This window comes from Notolepis coatsorum, assembly GCF_963971535.1.
Source record: "Notolepis coatsorum genome assembly, chromosome: 10".
In the NCBI taxonomy this organism is placed as follows: Eukaryota; Metazoa; Chordata; class Actinopteri; order Aulopiformes; family Paralepididae; genus Notolepis; species Notolepis coatsorum.
This window is the reverse complement of record NC_140174.1, coordinates 16491615-16510279: the sequence shown is the minus strand read 5'-3', so window position 1 is coordinate 16510279 and position 18665 is coordinate 16491615. Positions and strand designations below refer to the sequence as shown.

At 42.0% G+C, this 18665-nt stretch overlaps 1 protein-coding gene across 1 annotated transcript in view; it reads left to right on the top strand.

Moving 5' to 3' along the window:
- Positions 1-5766: 5766 nt before the first annotated feature.
- taok2b (TAO kinase 2b) overlaps positions 5767-18665 on the top strand; it is a gene marked incomplete at its 3' end in the record, with an annotated part of 65716 nt that continues 52817 nt past the window's right edge. The window contains exons 1-5 of the mRNA XM_084322543.1: positions 5767-6274; positions 12973-13113; positions 17722-17793; positions 18112-18213; positions 18315-18360. Coding sequence (XP_084178669.1) covers positions 12982-13113; positions 17722-17793; positions 18112-18213; positions 18315-18360 — 352 coding nt within the window. The 5' untranslated portion in view covers positions 5767-6274; positions 12973-12981. The remainder of the gene's footprint in view (positions 6275-12972; positions 13114-17721; positions 17794-18111; positions 18214-18314; positions 18361-18665) is intronic.

Sequence of the window (18665 nt, the reverse complement as noted above, 5' to 3'; positions counted from 1 at the left end):
GGCTAACCGGTCATGTCCGCTTCCATTCATTGTGCTAAGATAGGCTAACATGCAGCCAGATCTTTCTACTGAACACACAGAGAGGAAACTGGTATCTTCTTCTCTCTCTCTGGAGAAGACGGTAAGCTAATTTCCCAAAATCTTAGCATGTTCCTTTAACTCATTGACCGCCACGCTGTTTCCCATTTCTACTCAATGGTGCCAGCGTTATTGACCATTTTAGCGATGTTTGCGGACCCATCGTGTGTTCTGTATTATAGCTATGGAGACAATATTATGGCTCATTTGACAGGCATTGTTCATAGTCCAACACTGACTAACCAGTCGGTTACCAATCGGGCCTGATCTCTGCCAATGACGAGAGGGCCTACCTGGTGTCAGGAGAACTGCCTCTCCCTGAACGTCAGCGAAACAAAAGAGATGATTGTGGACTTCAGGAGGTCGGGGGTCAAGGACTACAGCCCCCTCAGCATCGACGGGGCACCGGTTGAGAGAGTGAACAGTTTCAAGTACCTCGGAGCCCACATATCCGAGGACTTGACATGGACCACACACATTGACAGTGTTGTGAAGAAGGCACGACAACGCCTCTACTTCATCAGGCGCCTAAGGAAGTTCCAAGTCAGTCAGAAGATCCTTAGGAACTTCTACTCATGTACAATCGAGAGCATCCTGACTGGCAACATCACTTCCTGGTTTGGGAATAGCACTGCACAAGACCGTAGCAGACTACAAAGAGTGACACGTTCAGCCGAACGCACAATTGGAGGGGGGCTTCCCACCCTCCAGAACATTTACAACAAGCGGTGCAGGGGGAAGGCTAAGAGAATCATCAAGGACTCCAGCCACCCGAACAACTGCCTCTTTGAACTGCTGCGGTCAGGCAAGCGATACCGGAGTCTTAAGGCGAGCACAGAAAGACTCAGAAGGAGCTTCTACCCCCAGGCCATCAGGCTGCTCAACGAACAATAAACACTATGCAGCAACCATCAAATGCACACAGCACACACATCCACACACACACACTCACTTTAAACGGGCAACTCACTGTAGCACCCACTTTACACACTTTAGAACACCTAAACACACTTTACACTTTATATTTATTGGTAAAGGATTTGCACTACAACTCGCACACCTTACTGTAAATTGTACCTAAATTGTACCTCATCCCATTTCTGCTCTGCACTATATAGTATTGTATATTAGTACATTGCATAGTATATTGTATATTGTATGGTAACTCAGTTACTTCTATTCTGCATCGAACATTGTACATATGTCTATACTGAACACTGTGACCTCTATTTTTACTTCTATTTTACATGTTATACTATTTTATTTCATACTATCTTGTCTAACACAGTCTCTGGAGCGAAACAGTAAGAAGCATTTTGTATAAAAGTATTCTGTACTTCTGTATGACAACTATTAAAGAAACTTGAAACTTGATCTCTACATACTTTAGTTTGTGTGCTATTCCATGCTAAATATCGCCCCTTTCCAAAATAATCCAGTCTTTTTTCATAGATTGCGAGATATGACGCGTTATATGCATTATGCCCAAATCGTTCAGGTTGCTCGCCTGAAACCCCAAATACTTCCAAATCAAAGGTATATACCATGTGTCTTCACAAAATCATCAAGGGGGGGGGGGGGGTCGTCTTACCCCGAAACTGCAATCGTTACCAAAAGCATGTTTTAGGTCCGGTAAAATACGACACTGTGATCGGTACAAAAGCATGTTTTTATTTTTGTATCCACTTTTTCTCCTTATTTTCTATTTTTCTCCCATCCCAATTTCACGTTTCCAATTATCCCCTCCCCTGTCTTGAACGTTGCTCGACTATGCCCCCCACTGGTCGGTTGTAGGGAGGATAGAAGCCTTGCATCACGTGTCCCCTCCGGTACACAAGGAGGCAGCCTGTCACATCTTTTCACCTGCCAGCGCGGACTCTCAGTGGCGAGGTGTAACGCATGGGAGGCTCATACTACCCCCGCTACTTCCTGTCTCTGCTGTGCAGGCGTCCCCCAACGACCTGTAGGAGTTGCTGTCCACAACGTTCAAATCCCCACCCATCGACTTCCACCCTCTAACTCTGCCAATTGAGTTAGTATGACGGCTGGCCCAAGCCGGAGGCAATGCTGACACCCGGATTCGAGACCGGAGTCTCTTGCATTGGTGCACAAGCGCAATCTCCGCTGTGCCAACCAGCCGCCACAAAAGCATGTTTTAGGTTAAAAAAAATACAAGCAGGTTACGAAAATAGACCTTACCTCAGTCAGAAGGTACTCCAAAATGAATAAATCCCAGTCGTCCCATGGTGATCGCAATTACTCGTGTATATTGGGCATGGCTGTCATACGGGAAAGAATAGGTCTGAGGCACCAAATCTCTGACCGATTGCTATGTCCTGATCCACGCCAAGACGGAAGCAGCCGGAGGTAACTCAGTACTGGAAGACAACTGATATCCCCAGTTCAAAAGGTAGGCGATACTGCCACCTGGCGGGATTCGATCGTCATTGCAATTTTAACATAGGCAGCGGTGCAAGGGAGATACAGGGAGGTCCGCGCGAGTGTTTAGAATGGGGATCAAAGGAAAAAGATCAAAGGATCAAAACCCGAGAAAACTCGGGTATGGCGCTCAACGGCAGGCGACGAAACCCGAGTAAAGTCGGGTTTGGCGGCCAATGAGTTAAGAGGTTAAACTAAATACACTCCTAGGTTTACATAGATGATCTCAGTGACGGGCTAAAATACAATTAAACATTTCCAGGACAACATCGATTTTTCCCCCAGGGTATTTTGTTATTTCTAGTACATTTTCCTATCCATCCATCCATCCATCATCCATCCATCCATCCATCCATCCATCCATCCATCTCTCTCTCTCTCTCTCTCTCTCTCTCTCTCTCTCTCTCTCTCTCCGGATCTATCTATCTATCTATCTATCTATCTATCTATCTATCTATCTATCTATCTATCTATCTATCTATCTATCTATCTATCTATCTATCTATCTATCTATCTATCTATCTATCTATCTATCTATCTATCTATCTATCTATCTATTCTATCTATCTATCTATCTATCTATCTATCTATCTATCTATCTATCTATCTATCTATCTATCTATCTATCTATCTATCTATCTATCTATCTATCTATCTATCTATCTATCTATCTATCTATCCATCTATCCATCTATCCATCTGGACTGGTCAGATGAGCTCAATGGTACACTGGTTAAAGAAACATGGCTTGGTTTCAAAACCAAATTTTCAACAATACTAAACAACATGGCCCCCCTAAGAACCACCCATGGTAAAAAATCGTGCTGAGCCGTGGATGCACACTGAAATACTGACCGCTATGAAAACCAGAGACAAAAAATGCTCTGAGTTTCGTAAAAGTCAGTCAAAGCTTACCAAAAGGACGAGCAGTGAACTCCAAGCCCACGTGACTGAACTCAAACTGGAAAGAAACAATGTACAGCCCCACCCCACCTACCCAACCTCCCCCAATGCACAGTTTCTATGTCAAATGTATATACTCTTCTTCTGGATTTTTTTAGTATCACAAAGAGTACTGTATTTGAAAATCTGGTATGTCATAAATGTATAGATGTAGCAGTACTGTCTATCTGTATGTCATGTGTGTCATATGATGAATTGAAAATGGGGGACCCTGATGGAAACAAGACGAAAGTCTTTCTCAGGTCTGCATCCTCTTAACAATTGTATGTATTGAGCTGTACTGTACTGTACCCATTCTGCAATCTGTTAATAAACTTTTCAATCAATCAATCAATCAACTAAGAAATTACGTAAACTCCATGATCAAAACAGCAAAAAAATAATCATAAATGACAAAACCGAGGAAAACAAAAACAAAGTCACTAGCCACTCAGCATTTTCACTAGCCCTGGGCAGGTGGGCAGGTGTCAACGACACGTCAAGCCCTGCATGTATGTCATATATGAATGAATGAATGAATGAAAACTTTATTAACAGATTGCAGAATGGGTACAGTGCAGTACAGCTCAATACATACAATTGTTAAGGGGATGCAGACCAGAGAAAGACTTTCGTCTTGTTTCCACCAGGGTCCCCCATTTCCAATTCATCGTAACATATATGACATACATGACATACAGATAGACAGTACTGCTACATCTATACATTTATGACATACCAGATTTGCAATTACAGTACTGTATTTGTGATACAAAAAGAGTCCAGAAAGAACAGAGTATATACATTAGGCGTAGAAACTGTACATTGGATTGGGTAGGTGGGGGTGGGACTGTACATTGGAGGTGGTTGGGGGGGGGGGGGGGGGGGGGGGGGTAGGAGTGGGGGGGGGGGGGGGGTTGGGTAGGAGTGGGGGGGGGGGGGGTTGGGTAGGAGGGGTGGGTGGGGGACACTGTACAACTGTACAAACAACACTGTACATTGGATTATTGACAAGACCATACTTGGTAATTTACTGTACATTGGCGGGGGTTGTGCTCGGACATTTACAGGGGCCAGTTTCGAGTTGCAGTCTCCCTTAGGTGTTTTTTGAGAGAGTTTTTGAAAGTGGGTAGTGATTCACATTCCTTTACAGCTTTGGGTAGGGCGTTCCACATTGATGTGGCATAATTGCGAAACGTGTTTAGACCCTTGTTTGAGCCGAATCTGGGTTTAACATGATTTGTGGAGCTCCCTCTGGTGTTGTGATCGTGGTATTCACTGACCTTTGGGAAGTATTTAGTCATGTACATGGGTACCTTGGTCGTGTAGTGTATCTTGTAGACCAGGCCCATTGCAAGTTGCTGTACTCTGTCGTCTACTCTAAGCCATCCTAGGTTGTCAAAGTGGGCAGGGGTGAGGTGGGTTCTAGGGGTAAGGTCAAGCAGTAGTCTGACCAGTTTGTTTTGAGATGTTTGTAATTTTGTTTTTAGCGCCTTTGAGGTGCTTTGGTACCATGAGGTGCAAGCATAGTCGTAGTACCCTTGAATGAGTGCTCCTGCTAGAGTCTTCAGGGTATTCTTGTTTACCAGTGAGGAGATCCGGTACAAGAAACGAGTTCGTTGGTTGACTTTTTTTATTACATTGGATGCCATTTTGTCACAGGAAAGATTTGCCTCTAGGATGGAACCCAGGTAGGTAATATCTTCTTTCCTTGTGACAATATTGTCACCCACTGTAACTGAGAAGCCGTCGGTCTTGCTGAGTTTGTTATTTGAACCGAAGAGAATGGACTCTGTTTTGCCCATGTGTAATGATAGTTTGTTATCAGCGAGCCATATGCAGATTTTGCTTAGTTCTGAGCTGAGGGTTTTTTCAACCTGTAATTTGTTCTTGTCAGAGACCATATGTTATGATGAATTGAAAATGGGGGACCCTGATGTAAACACGACGAAAGTCTTTCTCTGGTCTGCATCCCCTTAACAATTGTATGTATTGAGCTGTACTGTACTGTACCCATTCTGCAATCTGTTAATAAAGTTTTCAACCAATCAATCAATCAATCAATCAATCAATCAATCAATCAATCAATCAATCAATCAATCAATTCAATCAATTCAATCAATCAAACCATCTATCCATCTATCCAGATCTATCCAGATCTATCCATCTATCCATCTATCCATCCATCGGGGGGGCATCATTAGTGACTACTATATGCACGCTGCTAAAGCGTCGAAGAAGAACACTTCCGGTTTCCTTTCGGCTCCCGCCCCGCTCCGCCATCATGAACATAGATATGAAGTCCTGAACAAAAACGGATGAGAGACGAGGGGAAGAAAAAATGGATCATCCCAGTCCGAGTGATGAAACCCGCCGACAACCCCCGCGTAATGACAGTACATGGTGAAGGAGGAAGTAGACAATTGGGAATTCATGATCCAGTTTTCCTTTGAGTAACGTTACGTCTCATATCATTGCCTGTTGTAGCGTTAGCTCGGTGGCTAACGTCGGAAGGATAACTAAAGCAGTTAGCCCCGTTAGCTGGCAGACGTCAGCAGCCTGCTGGCTAGCCGCTGAACTGACTGACAGACACACCACTGGTGCTATATCGTGCTGCTAGCTAGCCAGGTCACCGGGAAGAACGGCGAAATGGAGAGGACTTTAAGTAAAAACAGTGACCAGGAGAATGCGTGTTGTTTGTGTTGAATAAACACAACAACAAGAGACGTGGTGGAACGGAGAGCGACAGCAGTATTTTCCTTCCAGGACAGTAAGCTAGCTCTCCAGCTAGCTCCAGTGGATCCCTTCAGCCACGGTGAGACATCATGTCATAAATCATTCAACTGGTTGATGTCGAGTGGCTTATTATTCCACGTTCGTTTGTAAGTGTTTTGCGAGCCACTGTGAAGAACAGCTACCCAGCTTGTTGAATGCATTAGAGATATTGACGTGCAGTCAAGCTTATTGTATTGGCCCTGCTGCTGTATCCTGGACGGGTGGCGAGCAGCAGCCCAGCCAGCATGAACTTGTTGTTGTCTAGAGATGGGTGTCTTGCATTTCTTTGCTATAGGCAAGGATAGTCTAATTGACCAGCCAAGTGCAAAACCGCCTGGCAACCATTCCGGATAGCCTGCTGTACTGTATTGGCAAATCTGGTATGTCATAAATGTATCTATGTAGCAGTACTGTCTATCTGTATGTCATGTATGTCATATATGTCCTGATGAATTGAAAATGGGGGACCCTGATGTAAACAAGACTAAAAGTATTTCTCTGGTCTGCATCCCCTTAACAATTGTGTGTATTGAGCTGTACTGTACCCATTCTGCAATCTGTTAATACAGTTTTCAATCAATCAATCAATGGCCCTGTATCCTGGATGGGTTGGCGAGCTAGCCCAGCCAGCATGAACTTGTTGTTGTCTACTCTAGAGATGGGTGGCTTGCATTTCTTTGCTATAGGCAAGGATAGCCTAATTGACCAGCCAAGTGCAAAACCGCCTGGCAACCATTCCGGTCCGGATAGCCACGGCGAGCGAATAGCCAACCAGTAATATAATGAACGTTTAGTTAGTTCACCCATAAGATGATAATCATGCACAATGTGTTTCTCATAGTCCTGTTTATGTCCTTATTATGAATTGAAAATGGGGGACCCTGATGTAAACAAGACGATAGTCTTTCTCTGGTCTGCATCCCCTTAACAATTGTGTGTATTGAGCCGTACTGTATTATACCCATTCTGCAATCTGTTAAATAAAGTTTCCAATCAAACCAAACCTGTTGACTATGTACTTAGCTTGCCTTTTAGACCATCTCGGATGAAGCAACATTTGTTGACACTTGCTGCTGCTGGTCTGGCAGTGGAGGGGGTGTGCGTTTAATGAATGAATGCTTGGTGAATTGGAATAAGTGCTTGCTTGAGACTCGACTGCTATATTTGCCTCAGTCCCTAATCATTTTAAAAGGGAAGCGTACACTTCCTCATTGGGTTGCACAATAGGGACATGTGTCATAGAATGCATGTTGTGACATTTCATTTGGGACGTTGCTGAGATTGGTAGGCCAAGTTGTTTAATTGGAATGGTTACAGATCTACTCTAATTTGACCATATAAGAAGACTCTCCTTTTTTGATTGACATGCCCTGTTTGTGGGTGAGTCCCATTAGAAACACGGACATGCTAGCATAGACGTAGCAGAAGTACATTGCTGTGCTGTCAGGCTTGTGTCACAGCATGTTAAAAAAAACATCATTCCACACAATGGTCAATGTCCCAGAAGTCAATACTGAAGGCCGGAGTTGATGACAGCTTTGTGCCTTAATAATGGTTACAGGAGAATACTCCCAATGTTGAGAGTTCACATTGTGTTCTTCCATTGCCTCAGGACAGTATTTGTGTACAAGCACCACTCAAGCTATAAATCAGAGGGGGAACCCTTCAATCAGTGATGTCACTGGGATGTAAAATCTGGGGCTGCTCTAAACGATGAATAGGGCTCTGAATTTGTGAGGCCAGGGTGTAAAATGTTTGAGTTCTTACACCCAAATGAGGTTTTAATTCAGACCTCCTACCTAGCAATGTTAGAATATAAACCTCATTTGAGTGTAAGGGCTCACACAAACATTTTATGGCTGATTAAGTCTGTGTGATATTTCTCACACTTCTCACATCAAGTCCCCAATGTATTTGTTTACATTTACATTTAGTCATTTAGCTTACGCTTTTATCCAAAGCGACAAGTTCTGTACGACAAGTCATCAGGAAGGGCACAACTCTTATCAGCTGAGTAACAATGTAGTGTTTATCTTAATGTAACTTTTGGCTGGTTTTTTGTTCCCACCTTAACACATCCAGTTCCAGTGCCAGTCACGAGAGGTCACTGTGGGCTGTGTGTGCCAGCGCTTAATGAATGGGGATACATGCCTGTGTTTGCAGTGATAAAACTATATTAAATATTATAGCTATGGATCTAATAATATAGTCGATTGTCATTGAGTTTCTTCTGGTCAAGATGCAAAAAAAATAATTTTTTCATCAATACATTCCCGTTTTATACCGTGGTGAATATGAGTATAGTTTTAGAGTAATTCTGTGTAATCCCACGAAACGCCGCTAAACAGCGTTTTATTGCATTTCATTAGGAAGCATGCCATTCCTCTCTTGGATCGACAATCGATCTGAAATCAACGCTAGATTATCGGTATTATGTTTCATGAAAGGGGGGGGGGGTTCTATGCTTCGATCGTCACCAACGGAATACATTACTACACAGTACACACGCTCCGGTCGCGGGGAAGGAATTATCGGATCGACGCAAGATTGATAACATATACCCCTTACCTTGTCTATGATGTACTGCAAAAAGAATATTCCAATTATCTGATCGCCATTCCAAGTACTGATCGTGATTGTGTTTCCAACGTATTAAATCCTGCATTGAACATGAACAGGGGGGCCCAACCCTCGTCGATGCATCCGTTATAAGCGCTTGCCTTGCCTGAGTAGTTAGACCCCGCCCGCACGCCGCAGCTCGGCCCAGACACCAAGCCACATCGTTCCAAATGGAGTGCAATAGCGGCCGCAAGGCGTTAGGCGGTGGTATTGGACGTTTGCAATCTCAGACCCATTCAGGACAGCCTGCGATGAATTATCAATGGAAATAGCAAATAAAATAAATAACGGTCCAGAAACGTGTTAATCCGTGAATGGCACTCAACCGTCGGGCGCCAGACGCGTGTTTATCCATGAATGGCACTGGATGTGTTTTAAGGGAAGTTATAGCAAATTATCTAATACTTTTCTCCAGACATGAATATTCTAAATGAGTTCCATTCGTGTAATTTTGCTGCTTATGAATTGGTTCCAGACCAGTAGCCGTACGCCTGCCCTATCTCAAACTCTGCCCCATCTCAAACTCAGAGGGTGGAGTTCGAGATGGGTCAATTCTGTTAGTGTGCAATCCTCTACACCCCAACAAAACCCACTCCACTGGTGGTGACAAGCCTCTCTAAAAACCAGGAAACCCCCAGATCACTAATTGACTCTGATGGTTGTGTCATGCTTTAGCTGTGGGGGTGGAATTAAACCTTGGTCACACTCGGTCCAGACGGTGGCAAATTATCAGCCCGCAGCGCCGACCAGGCGCACCATCAATTTACCTTCCTGTGTGCAAAGCTGTTGCAGCCCCCGTGTCTTTTTAAAGACATGTGTTTCTGTTTCTCTGCTGTAGCACTCAACACTTTGATGAACATTGTTACTCAGCTGACTCAGTTGTGCCCTTCCTGATGACTTGTCATACAGAACTTGTAAGTCGCTTTGCATAAAAGCGTTCAGCTAAATGTAAATGTCGGCTGTGCCTATCGGTTGCGTGTTCTAAGGAGCGGCCATTCATTCGGTCCAATGCTTTTACCTAACGGTAATACCGAGACCAGTGCTTCTCAACCTTCTTTTGGCCAACACCCCCCCATCTGATGTTCAGTTCTCATAACGCCCCCCTGTCTGATTTTCAGATCCCATAAGTCAAATTAGGGATGCACCGATATGAAAATTTGCCACCGATACCGATTGTTCAACTAACACAATACCGATACCGATATTTATCATTTATCTTTTTATATATATTATTATTATTATTTTATTTTTTTATGAAACTACTGTATATTTGTGTGTCTCTAAATGTTTTGATGAATTGAAAATGGAGGACCCTTATGTAAAAAAGCCGAAAGTCTTTTTCTGGTCTTCATCCTCCAGTCCACTGAGCTGTACTGTATTGTACCCATTCTGCAATCTGTTAATAAAGTTTTCAATCAATCAGACAAATGTATAGAAAAGCTTTTATTATAACATATAACAAAAAATTATATTGTTTATGAAATTGTTTTGGCCCTATGCTTGACTATTATTTTAGTCATGGCAACAAATAAAATAATAATAATAAAATTTATAAATAAAATATTAAATAAATAAATAGGCTACACGTCTCTCTTTTTGTGTTACAAATTGTGCTCACCGATATGAACATAGGCATGTTTACTTACTTAAAAAAAGGAAACATCAAGAAATATGTTTATGGTATTAATTCCACCATGCCATGTGTTTTTATTTTATAATGCTCATGAGTCATGATTATTGCTGAAGTCTGAGTCATACAATACTCACTGGCTTTCATAACAGACTAACTTGTCTTGCTCAAGACTTGTTTATTAGGAGGACTAAACGAGGCATAATGATTTTACTGCAACAAATGTTATAATAAAAGCGTTTCTATACATTTGTCTGATTGAAAACTTTATTAACAGATTGCAGAATGGGTACAATCAGTACGGGCTCTCTGAGCAAAGGAAGGAAGTGAGAGATATGAATGAGTAATGCTTGCTATGGTCGGGTAAATACGCTGATGTTATTGAACGTGTAACTATATAACGTTAATGCCACAACGAATGCCTTTGTTAATCATAAGTAGTAGGGCTGTCTTAAATACTTCGAAGCTTCGTTCGATGGCATGAGCTTCGAACATTAAAAAAAAAATCAGTGTAAAAAAGAAAAGAGAAAATCGTTTTGCCTCAAATGCATTGTACACGACGGCGACGCCACACAAAACATTAATAAGGCTATCTATGCCTATGCTGCTATGACTAATGTGTTACCAAGTTGGCTAATTTAATTGTAATCATCTGCTTTTGTAGGTGCATTGTCTGATATAATTATAAATGATAAATTAAATATAATATAATTGTTTGCTTGATAGACGAAGGTTGCAACATAATTATGTGATGTCATGTCGTTGGCTGTGAGAGCAGCCGAGTGAAACCTTGTTGGCTGCGTCACAGTCACGAAAGGGGCTACTTAATTAATTAATCCAATCCACTTTATTTATAGAGCACATTTAAAAATAACAAAGTTTACCGTACAAGTCCCACAACATAAGATAAAAAAATATATATATACAGGGAACAAAATAACCACGCGCCAATGGCCTGTAGATTTAACGTCTGGCGACTAAAGATAATAGGTCTGCCCGCCATCTGGCGTGTAGTTCATATCGATACTCTTATTTTGAAAATCCTGTGCGGGTCTCATTTCCGCCCCAAGCGCAGCTCCAGTCATAATATCTGGGCTCCGGCAGCTAGCAACGCTCAGGTTCATATGATACTCTTTATTTTGAAAACCCTGTAGCAACTCCGCGAGTCATTATATCCGCCCAGGTCCGTGTTTCTGAAAGCAGAGTAGCGTTAACACAGCAGTGTGCCTACAGACTCGAAATAAGTCTGTGGTGTTTTTTTCTTCTTCTCACAACGGGTCAAATGCATCTACATGCTTTGCACCGTCGCCATTCCTTTATGCCCACATCGCCCGAAATTAACGTTTATGTACCATTACAATCACTACAACGTTAGCGTAAGCTAATCCTGATTAGAGGCAGAGGCGCAGAGCCATAGAGAACAGCAGACGGTGTGGACTGGGTAAAGGGAAATGGGGGGGCACTCTCCCCTTCCCTGTGTGTGTGCGTTTGGAAAGACGACAAAGTCACTAGTCAGGACTCAGGACAGGAGTATATTATAGTAAACTGAGGATTACTGAGGATGGACAGATAATGTTGATATTCAAATATAAAAAAGTTGAAAGTGGAAGTTGACTACAATATGATGCGGGGGTGGTGAGTTGAAACTGTGTGTGTGTCCCGACCCCACTTCTATGTTTCAATAAATTATTTGCATTTAAAACTATTAACGCTGACTCATTCCTTCAGTCCACTCAAAATTATGCTAATATTCCTTATGTTGTTTATGATATTAATTGAAAACAACAACAATTATATAGTAATAATAACACATGGCGATATACTAAAAAGCTATTTATAATTTTTGGCTAGTAAAAAATCTGCCCGGCTGGTAGTTTTTAAGTCAAAAAGTTAAGTTTGTTCCCTTTATATATATATATATATTATAATTAATATATATTTTTTCTTTTTCTTTCGAAGCTTCGAATTAAAATCGAAGCTCGGCCCACGAAGCTTCGATAGCCAAAAAAAACTTTGAAGGTCAGCCCTAATAAGTAGTAACTTTGAATAATTAGGCCTGGGCGATATAACGATAACAATAATTATCGTGATATATTTTAATAATCGATATCGGAAGATTTTTTTATTTTGACCTGCAACAGGGCAGTTTTAAAACCAGAGACAGTGGACAGACTTGTCCCTACCCATGGCCTTAACTGACAACCAACAGGAAACAAACAATATTTTTTGTTATGCCTAACCTTTTATATATATATATATTTTTTTTTAAGTGGAGATTGGTGAACGTTTATTTGAATGATTTCCTTAGCGTCTCTAGTTTTTAAGAGAAAAATATTTATGTAAATCGGATGTGATGTGAAAAAAATCTGGAGATTTTATTTTTAGGCCATATCGCCCAGCCCTACCTAGGTCTCGCTTCAAGTTGGCCATGTTGGCAGCGTGAAGGTCTGTTAACCTTCCAGATAACAGACAATCTCCCTCCCTGGCAGGCGCTGGCCATGCCATCCAGTGTGCGGGCAGGGAGCCTGAAGGACCCGGAGGTGGCTGAGCTGTTCTACAGAGACGACCCCGAGAAGCTCTTCACAGACCTGAGGGAGATCGGACATGGCAGCTTCGGAGCGGTCTACTTCGTAAGTCACTTCCTGTGTGGATTTAGATTACATTACATTCAAATGTATGGTCATCATACAACACAAGTACAATACAACGAAAATAAGTTTGGCATCCAACCAGAGTGCAAATGTAACTGTAATGGCCAAAATGGATTTAATGTGCAGTGGATTTATGTGACCAGGGGGTGGCGTTTCTTTTATATAAGTGTCAGGTACGCGTCTATTCTTTTACCAACGGATTTCCAGTTCTGCGTTCTGCGATCTGATTGGCCACTGACGTTTCTGGTGCGATCTGATTGGCCACTGACGTTTCTGGTCATGTGACATGTGCGCCCAATCGCGTGACGCGGCCATTTCCGCCTCGAACAGCAGCAAACTACCTAAGGCATAACAAAACATATTGTTTGTTTCCAGTTGCCGACCGACCCTGCCGATTTAGGTGCGACCCAATATATTTTATAAGTTTTTAAAAAAAAAAATAGAAAAAAAGCAGATTTTTTTTTTTTTTAATGATAACGTTTCATATAAATCTTAGTCAAACCTTTAGTATTATGGATATTAAACATGCTGGCAGAGTACATGCATCCATGTTGTTGTTAACATTTTAATTAAATAAAGAAATTCCCTATCCATAGTCGCCGTGGGAAAGAATAAAATAAAATAAATTCCCTACCTACCCATGCCTTAACTAACAACCAACAGGAAACAAACCATTTTCTTTTATGCCTAATGCCTAGTTTATCACTGGTTAAGCTTAGGCGACTCTTTCGAAGTTGGTTAAGGTTAGAGTTTGGAATCAGGGCTGGTGTTCTATCGCCCTGCTCTAAGACAAACTCTAACCTTAACCAACTTCGAAAGAGTGCCTAAGCTTAACCGGTGGCAGAACTTGCCGTCACACGATTGGCGCGACCACAAACGTCAGTGGCCAATCAGAGCGCAGAACGCGAATGCGGAACTGGAAATCCGTTGGTAAAAGTATTCAGGCGTCGGGTACACCTGTATGAAGGAGGAGTTTGACCCGGAAAGGGCAATGGTTTTTGACAGCACGACGCAGGTCACAGGTCGCTGTTAGAACACGCCGCAGGGCGAAATGTTTGTATGTAATTAGTTATTGTATTCATTATTATTTAATCAGTTTAAGGAACAAAAGCGAAGATATTCTGTTTGCACGGTGAAGCAAATAAATATAATTTTCCAAGTAAAGCTGCCTGCATTGTATCATTGGGACAAGGATGGTTTGGTATCAGGTCAGCCAAGTCCATCTACGGGATCAAATTGCTCAGTAGCTCCGTATAAGACGGGAGCTCCTTTAATAGTAACAGTAAAGTGCTATAGTAATATACAATGTACAGGTGATTAAACTGGGTATAAAATGTATAAATGAGTACTACTGACTGAGTAATAGTGCTAATCAGATGTATGTACAGAGTTGTAGTATTAATATGTACAGTGATGCAGGTATATAGGACACTATGGTAGTAAGTCGGGTATAAAGACACTTTATAGTGAAAAAGCTGCTGTTTTCACATCGCTGAACACAAGGTGACATCACTGAGATGTACTCATCTCCAAGCCCACCAGGGTCAGGGGGAGGTAGGGTAGCAGAGGCACCAGCCTGAGGGCAGGCTGCAGATAGAACATGTGCTGTGGGGACCAGGGACGAGAGGAGGAAGTAATGAGGGACAGAGGTGGATCAGAGGGATGAGAGAAAGAGACCAGCAGCGGACATAAAAGCTGGTTAAATGAAGGGTGAATGAGTAGCTAGTGAAGGATGAAGAGAGGAGGAGGAGGAGGCTTGGTGATCGACTGGTGTTTATGAACCAGTGAGACGGTTGCGTTGTGATTACTCTTGCGTACTGTGGCTGAACTCGAGGAACTATAAAAGAAGGAAGGGTCATCGCATCACCGTGTAGCGCGCAAACGCACATTGGTGCCAAGTGTGGAAACGTTCAGTTCAGCCGACATCGAGTTGAATGGGATCCATCTCCTTTATGACCCGTCATTTAAAACAGGTTATTACCTCAGATGTCAGAATCATCTGCAATTTGTTGCATTGTTGACTAGCTTAACGTTTGATATATTGGTTGATGTATATTTCCTCAGATAGCTGGTATATTTAGAATTTTGAAGACAGGCTTCAATAGAACTGGCACCAAGCAGAGCATAGAACGCTGGTATTCTGACGCAATGACCCTTCCTTCTCTTATAGTTCCCTTCAGTTGAACCAGGCAGTGGTGGGAAAAGCGGACACATCCTTAAAGTAAAACCAGTTAGTCTGGTTAAAGTCCTCAACTTTTAAAATCCTACTTAAAGGTGTCCGATGGAGTTTTCTGACCACTAGTTGATGTAATCGGCGCTACAGAGCACAGTAAAGGGTGCCCTGAAAATTGCACATTGTGAGTTCTTCCAGCGAGCGCACGAGAATGCTAATCATCACCTCATAGCTCTGGGATGAGGTGGAACAAGCGTGCACGGGAGTCGTGTAGGCGTGCACGGCGCGCTTCAAAGTGATTGTTTGATACGATCTCCGTCGAGATTTAACGAGCTAACTGCCTGTCAATCCGAGGAGGTCAGACCCCTCACAAATTTGCCAAAACAGAAAGTGAAACTGAACACTGATGGGATGTGAACATTACGAGAGCAAAGAAAACGGCAAAAATTTACTTTGCAGAGAAATTTATTCGGCTTGTATATTATAGAACAACAAGAGAAAACGCATGTGATGCAAACAAAACTAGACGTTTACAAGAAGAACCTGTTTGTTTGTTTCTTTCAAGTTGAAGCAGTTTTTAAAACAAGCCAGTAGCTGAGTAGAAGCCGTTTGAAAACAGTAGCTGAGTAGAATCAGTTTGAAAACAGTAGCTGAAGCAGTTTGAAAACAGTAGCTGAGTAGAAGCGTTTTGAAAACAGTAGCTGAGTAGAAGCAGTTTGAAAACAGTAGCTGAGTAGAAGCGTTTTGAAGATGGTAGCTGAGTAGAATCAGTTTGAAAACAGTAGCTGAGTAGAAGCAATTTGAAAACAGTAGCTGAGTAGAAGCAGTTTGAAGATGGTAGCTGAGTAGAAGCAGTTTGAAAACAGTAGCTGAGTAGAAGCAGTTTGAAAACAGTAGCTGAGTAGAAGCAGTTTGAAAACAGTAGCCGAGTAGAAGCAGTTTGAAAACGGTAGCTGAGTAGAAGCAGTTTGAAAACAGTAGCTGAGTAGAAGCAGTTTGAAAACAGTAGCTGAGTAGAAGCAGTTTGAAAACAGTAGCTGAGTAGAAGCGTTTTGAAGATGGTAGCTGAGTAGAATCAGTTTGAAAACAGTAGCTGAGTCAGCGTTTCCGTTAGCCGGTAATTACCGGTTTTTGACCGGCAAAATCTGTTGAAGTCCGACTTATTTAATATCTCCGGTCTTAATGTCCGGTGAAAATAATTCCCTGAGTCTAAGCACAATTTGATTATTTGAATTGTATTAAAATAGGCTAAAATTAAATAGCCTATGCGATGAACGAAACGATCATTACATTTGTTTCCTCGTTGCTTCTAATAATGACAACGACGTTGTCGGCGAGAGCTTAGTGCTGGGTGTGCGAGTGCATGTGAAGCTGCAGAGCCAGAGAGGCAACGGCACAATGCAGTATTCCATCAGTACTCCAATTCGGCCATTTTCAGCCAATGTTGGGTGGGGGGCGCTGTTGTGCGGTTCCCAGAAAAGAGCCAATAACAGCTAAATCAGCTTCTCTGCAGCGCCATACTCTTTGCAAATAAGTCGTTGCGAGGTGGAGAGAGTCGTCACGCAAACCACGATAATGTTGCCGTCTCTCTGCTTTCTCAGTTCTTCGCTTGATATAATTAATACAAATGTCCAATATAACGGAATTCGTTAGCTCATAAAAATGTGATTATAACAGACTGCTGTTTAGTGTCGGACCGACTGCCCACATACGCGGTCTATTTTAGTTCAAGTCAGCAGCAGCACGGAGTATCGAGGGACTTATTTTATTTGGAATATATTAATTAATGACTGTATACGCAAAAGTAGCCTAGTTTTAAGTAATAATATTATAAATCTACATGCCTTGAGGATGACATTCTTTATTCTAAACTATGACCGGAATTAATCTCATTTGTCCGGTAGATTGAAATCTTGCAGGTCACGGAGACCGACAACAATTTTTTCTAACGGAAACCCTGAGCTGAGTAGAAGCAATTTGAAAACAGTAGCTGAGTAGAAGCAGTTTGAAGATGGTAGCTGAGTAGAAGCAGTTTGAAAACAGTAGCTGAGTAGAAGCAGTTTGAAAACGGTAGCTGAGTAGAAGCAGTTTGAAAACAGTAGCTGAGTAGAAGCAGTTTGAAAACAGTAGCTGAGTAGAAGCAGTTTGAAAACAGTAGCTGAGTAGAAGCAGTTTGAAAACAGTAGCTGAGTAGAAGCAGTTTGAAAACAGTAGCTGAGTAGAAGCAGTTTGAAGACTGTAGCCGAGTAGAAGCAGTTTGAAGACGGTAGCTGAGTAGAAGCAGTTTGAAGACGGTAGCTGAGTATAAGCAGTTTGAAGACGGTAGCTGAGTATAAGCACTTTGAAGACGGTAGCTGAGAATAGTTTATTATTTATCATAATGTTTTGTCTGTTAACCCTTCCCTCTCTTCTAGGCCCATGACATCCGCACCAATGAGGTGGTGGCCATCAAGAAGATGTCCTATAGTGGCAAGCAGTCCAACGAGGTAGGAGCAGAAAGACCCAGACACCTTGTCGGGGTCTTAAAAAGTCTTACATTTAATAATCAGAACTTTAGGTCGTAAAAAGTCTTGCATTTAAAAAAAAAAAAAAATGGGGGGAAAAAATATTTGGGGGGAAAGCAATACTTTTATTCTATAGCACCTTTAATATATTTAGCAGATACTATGCAATTTCTGTCTTTGTTTCAAATTGATGGAATTCAAAGTGAACCGAGACAAACCCCAATTCAGACTCATTTCTAGTCTCAGTTTCTAGTGATCCAGTGGACGCTCATCAATATTCATAACCCCCTCTCTTTCCAGAAATGGCAGGATATCATCAAGGAAGTGAAGTTTCTTCAGAAACTGCGCCATCCCAATACTGTCGAGTACCGTGGGTGTTACCTAAGAGAGCACACAGCATGGGTGAGTGTGTGTGTGTGTACATCCGACAGGAAGTTCATACTTGGGTTATGTTCCCAAAAATAACTCTCGGATTGAACAATCCCTCTTCCCGTCTGTTGCAGCTGGTGATGGAGTATTGCTTGGGCTCTGCCTCAGATCTCCTAGAAGGTGAGTAGGAGAGCAATATACTTGTCTAAAGAGAATAGTAGTGGGCAGTTTTAGTTGATTTCTGTTCATTAAACTAGACTGCAGAAGTGATATTCCACTAGTCCCGCTCCCTGGTTCATAATAACTTTTACACTGTGCAGAATGAGCCTCAGGAACACTGGTCTTCACAGTAACTTGTATGTAACGTTGTGCAGAATGAGCCACATTCCTACAGTAACTTGTGTTTTTCATATGTTGTAAACAAATAAATTTTTCTGCCAATTATAATACTACTATAATCAGGAAGTTCTACTATTTGTTTTTAT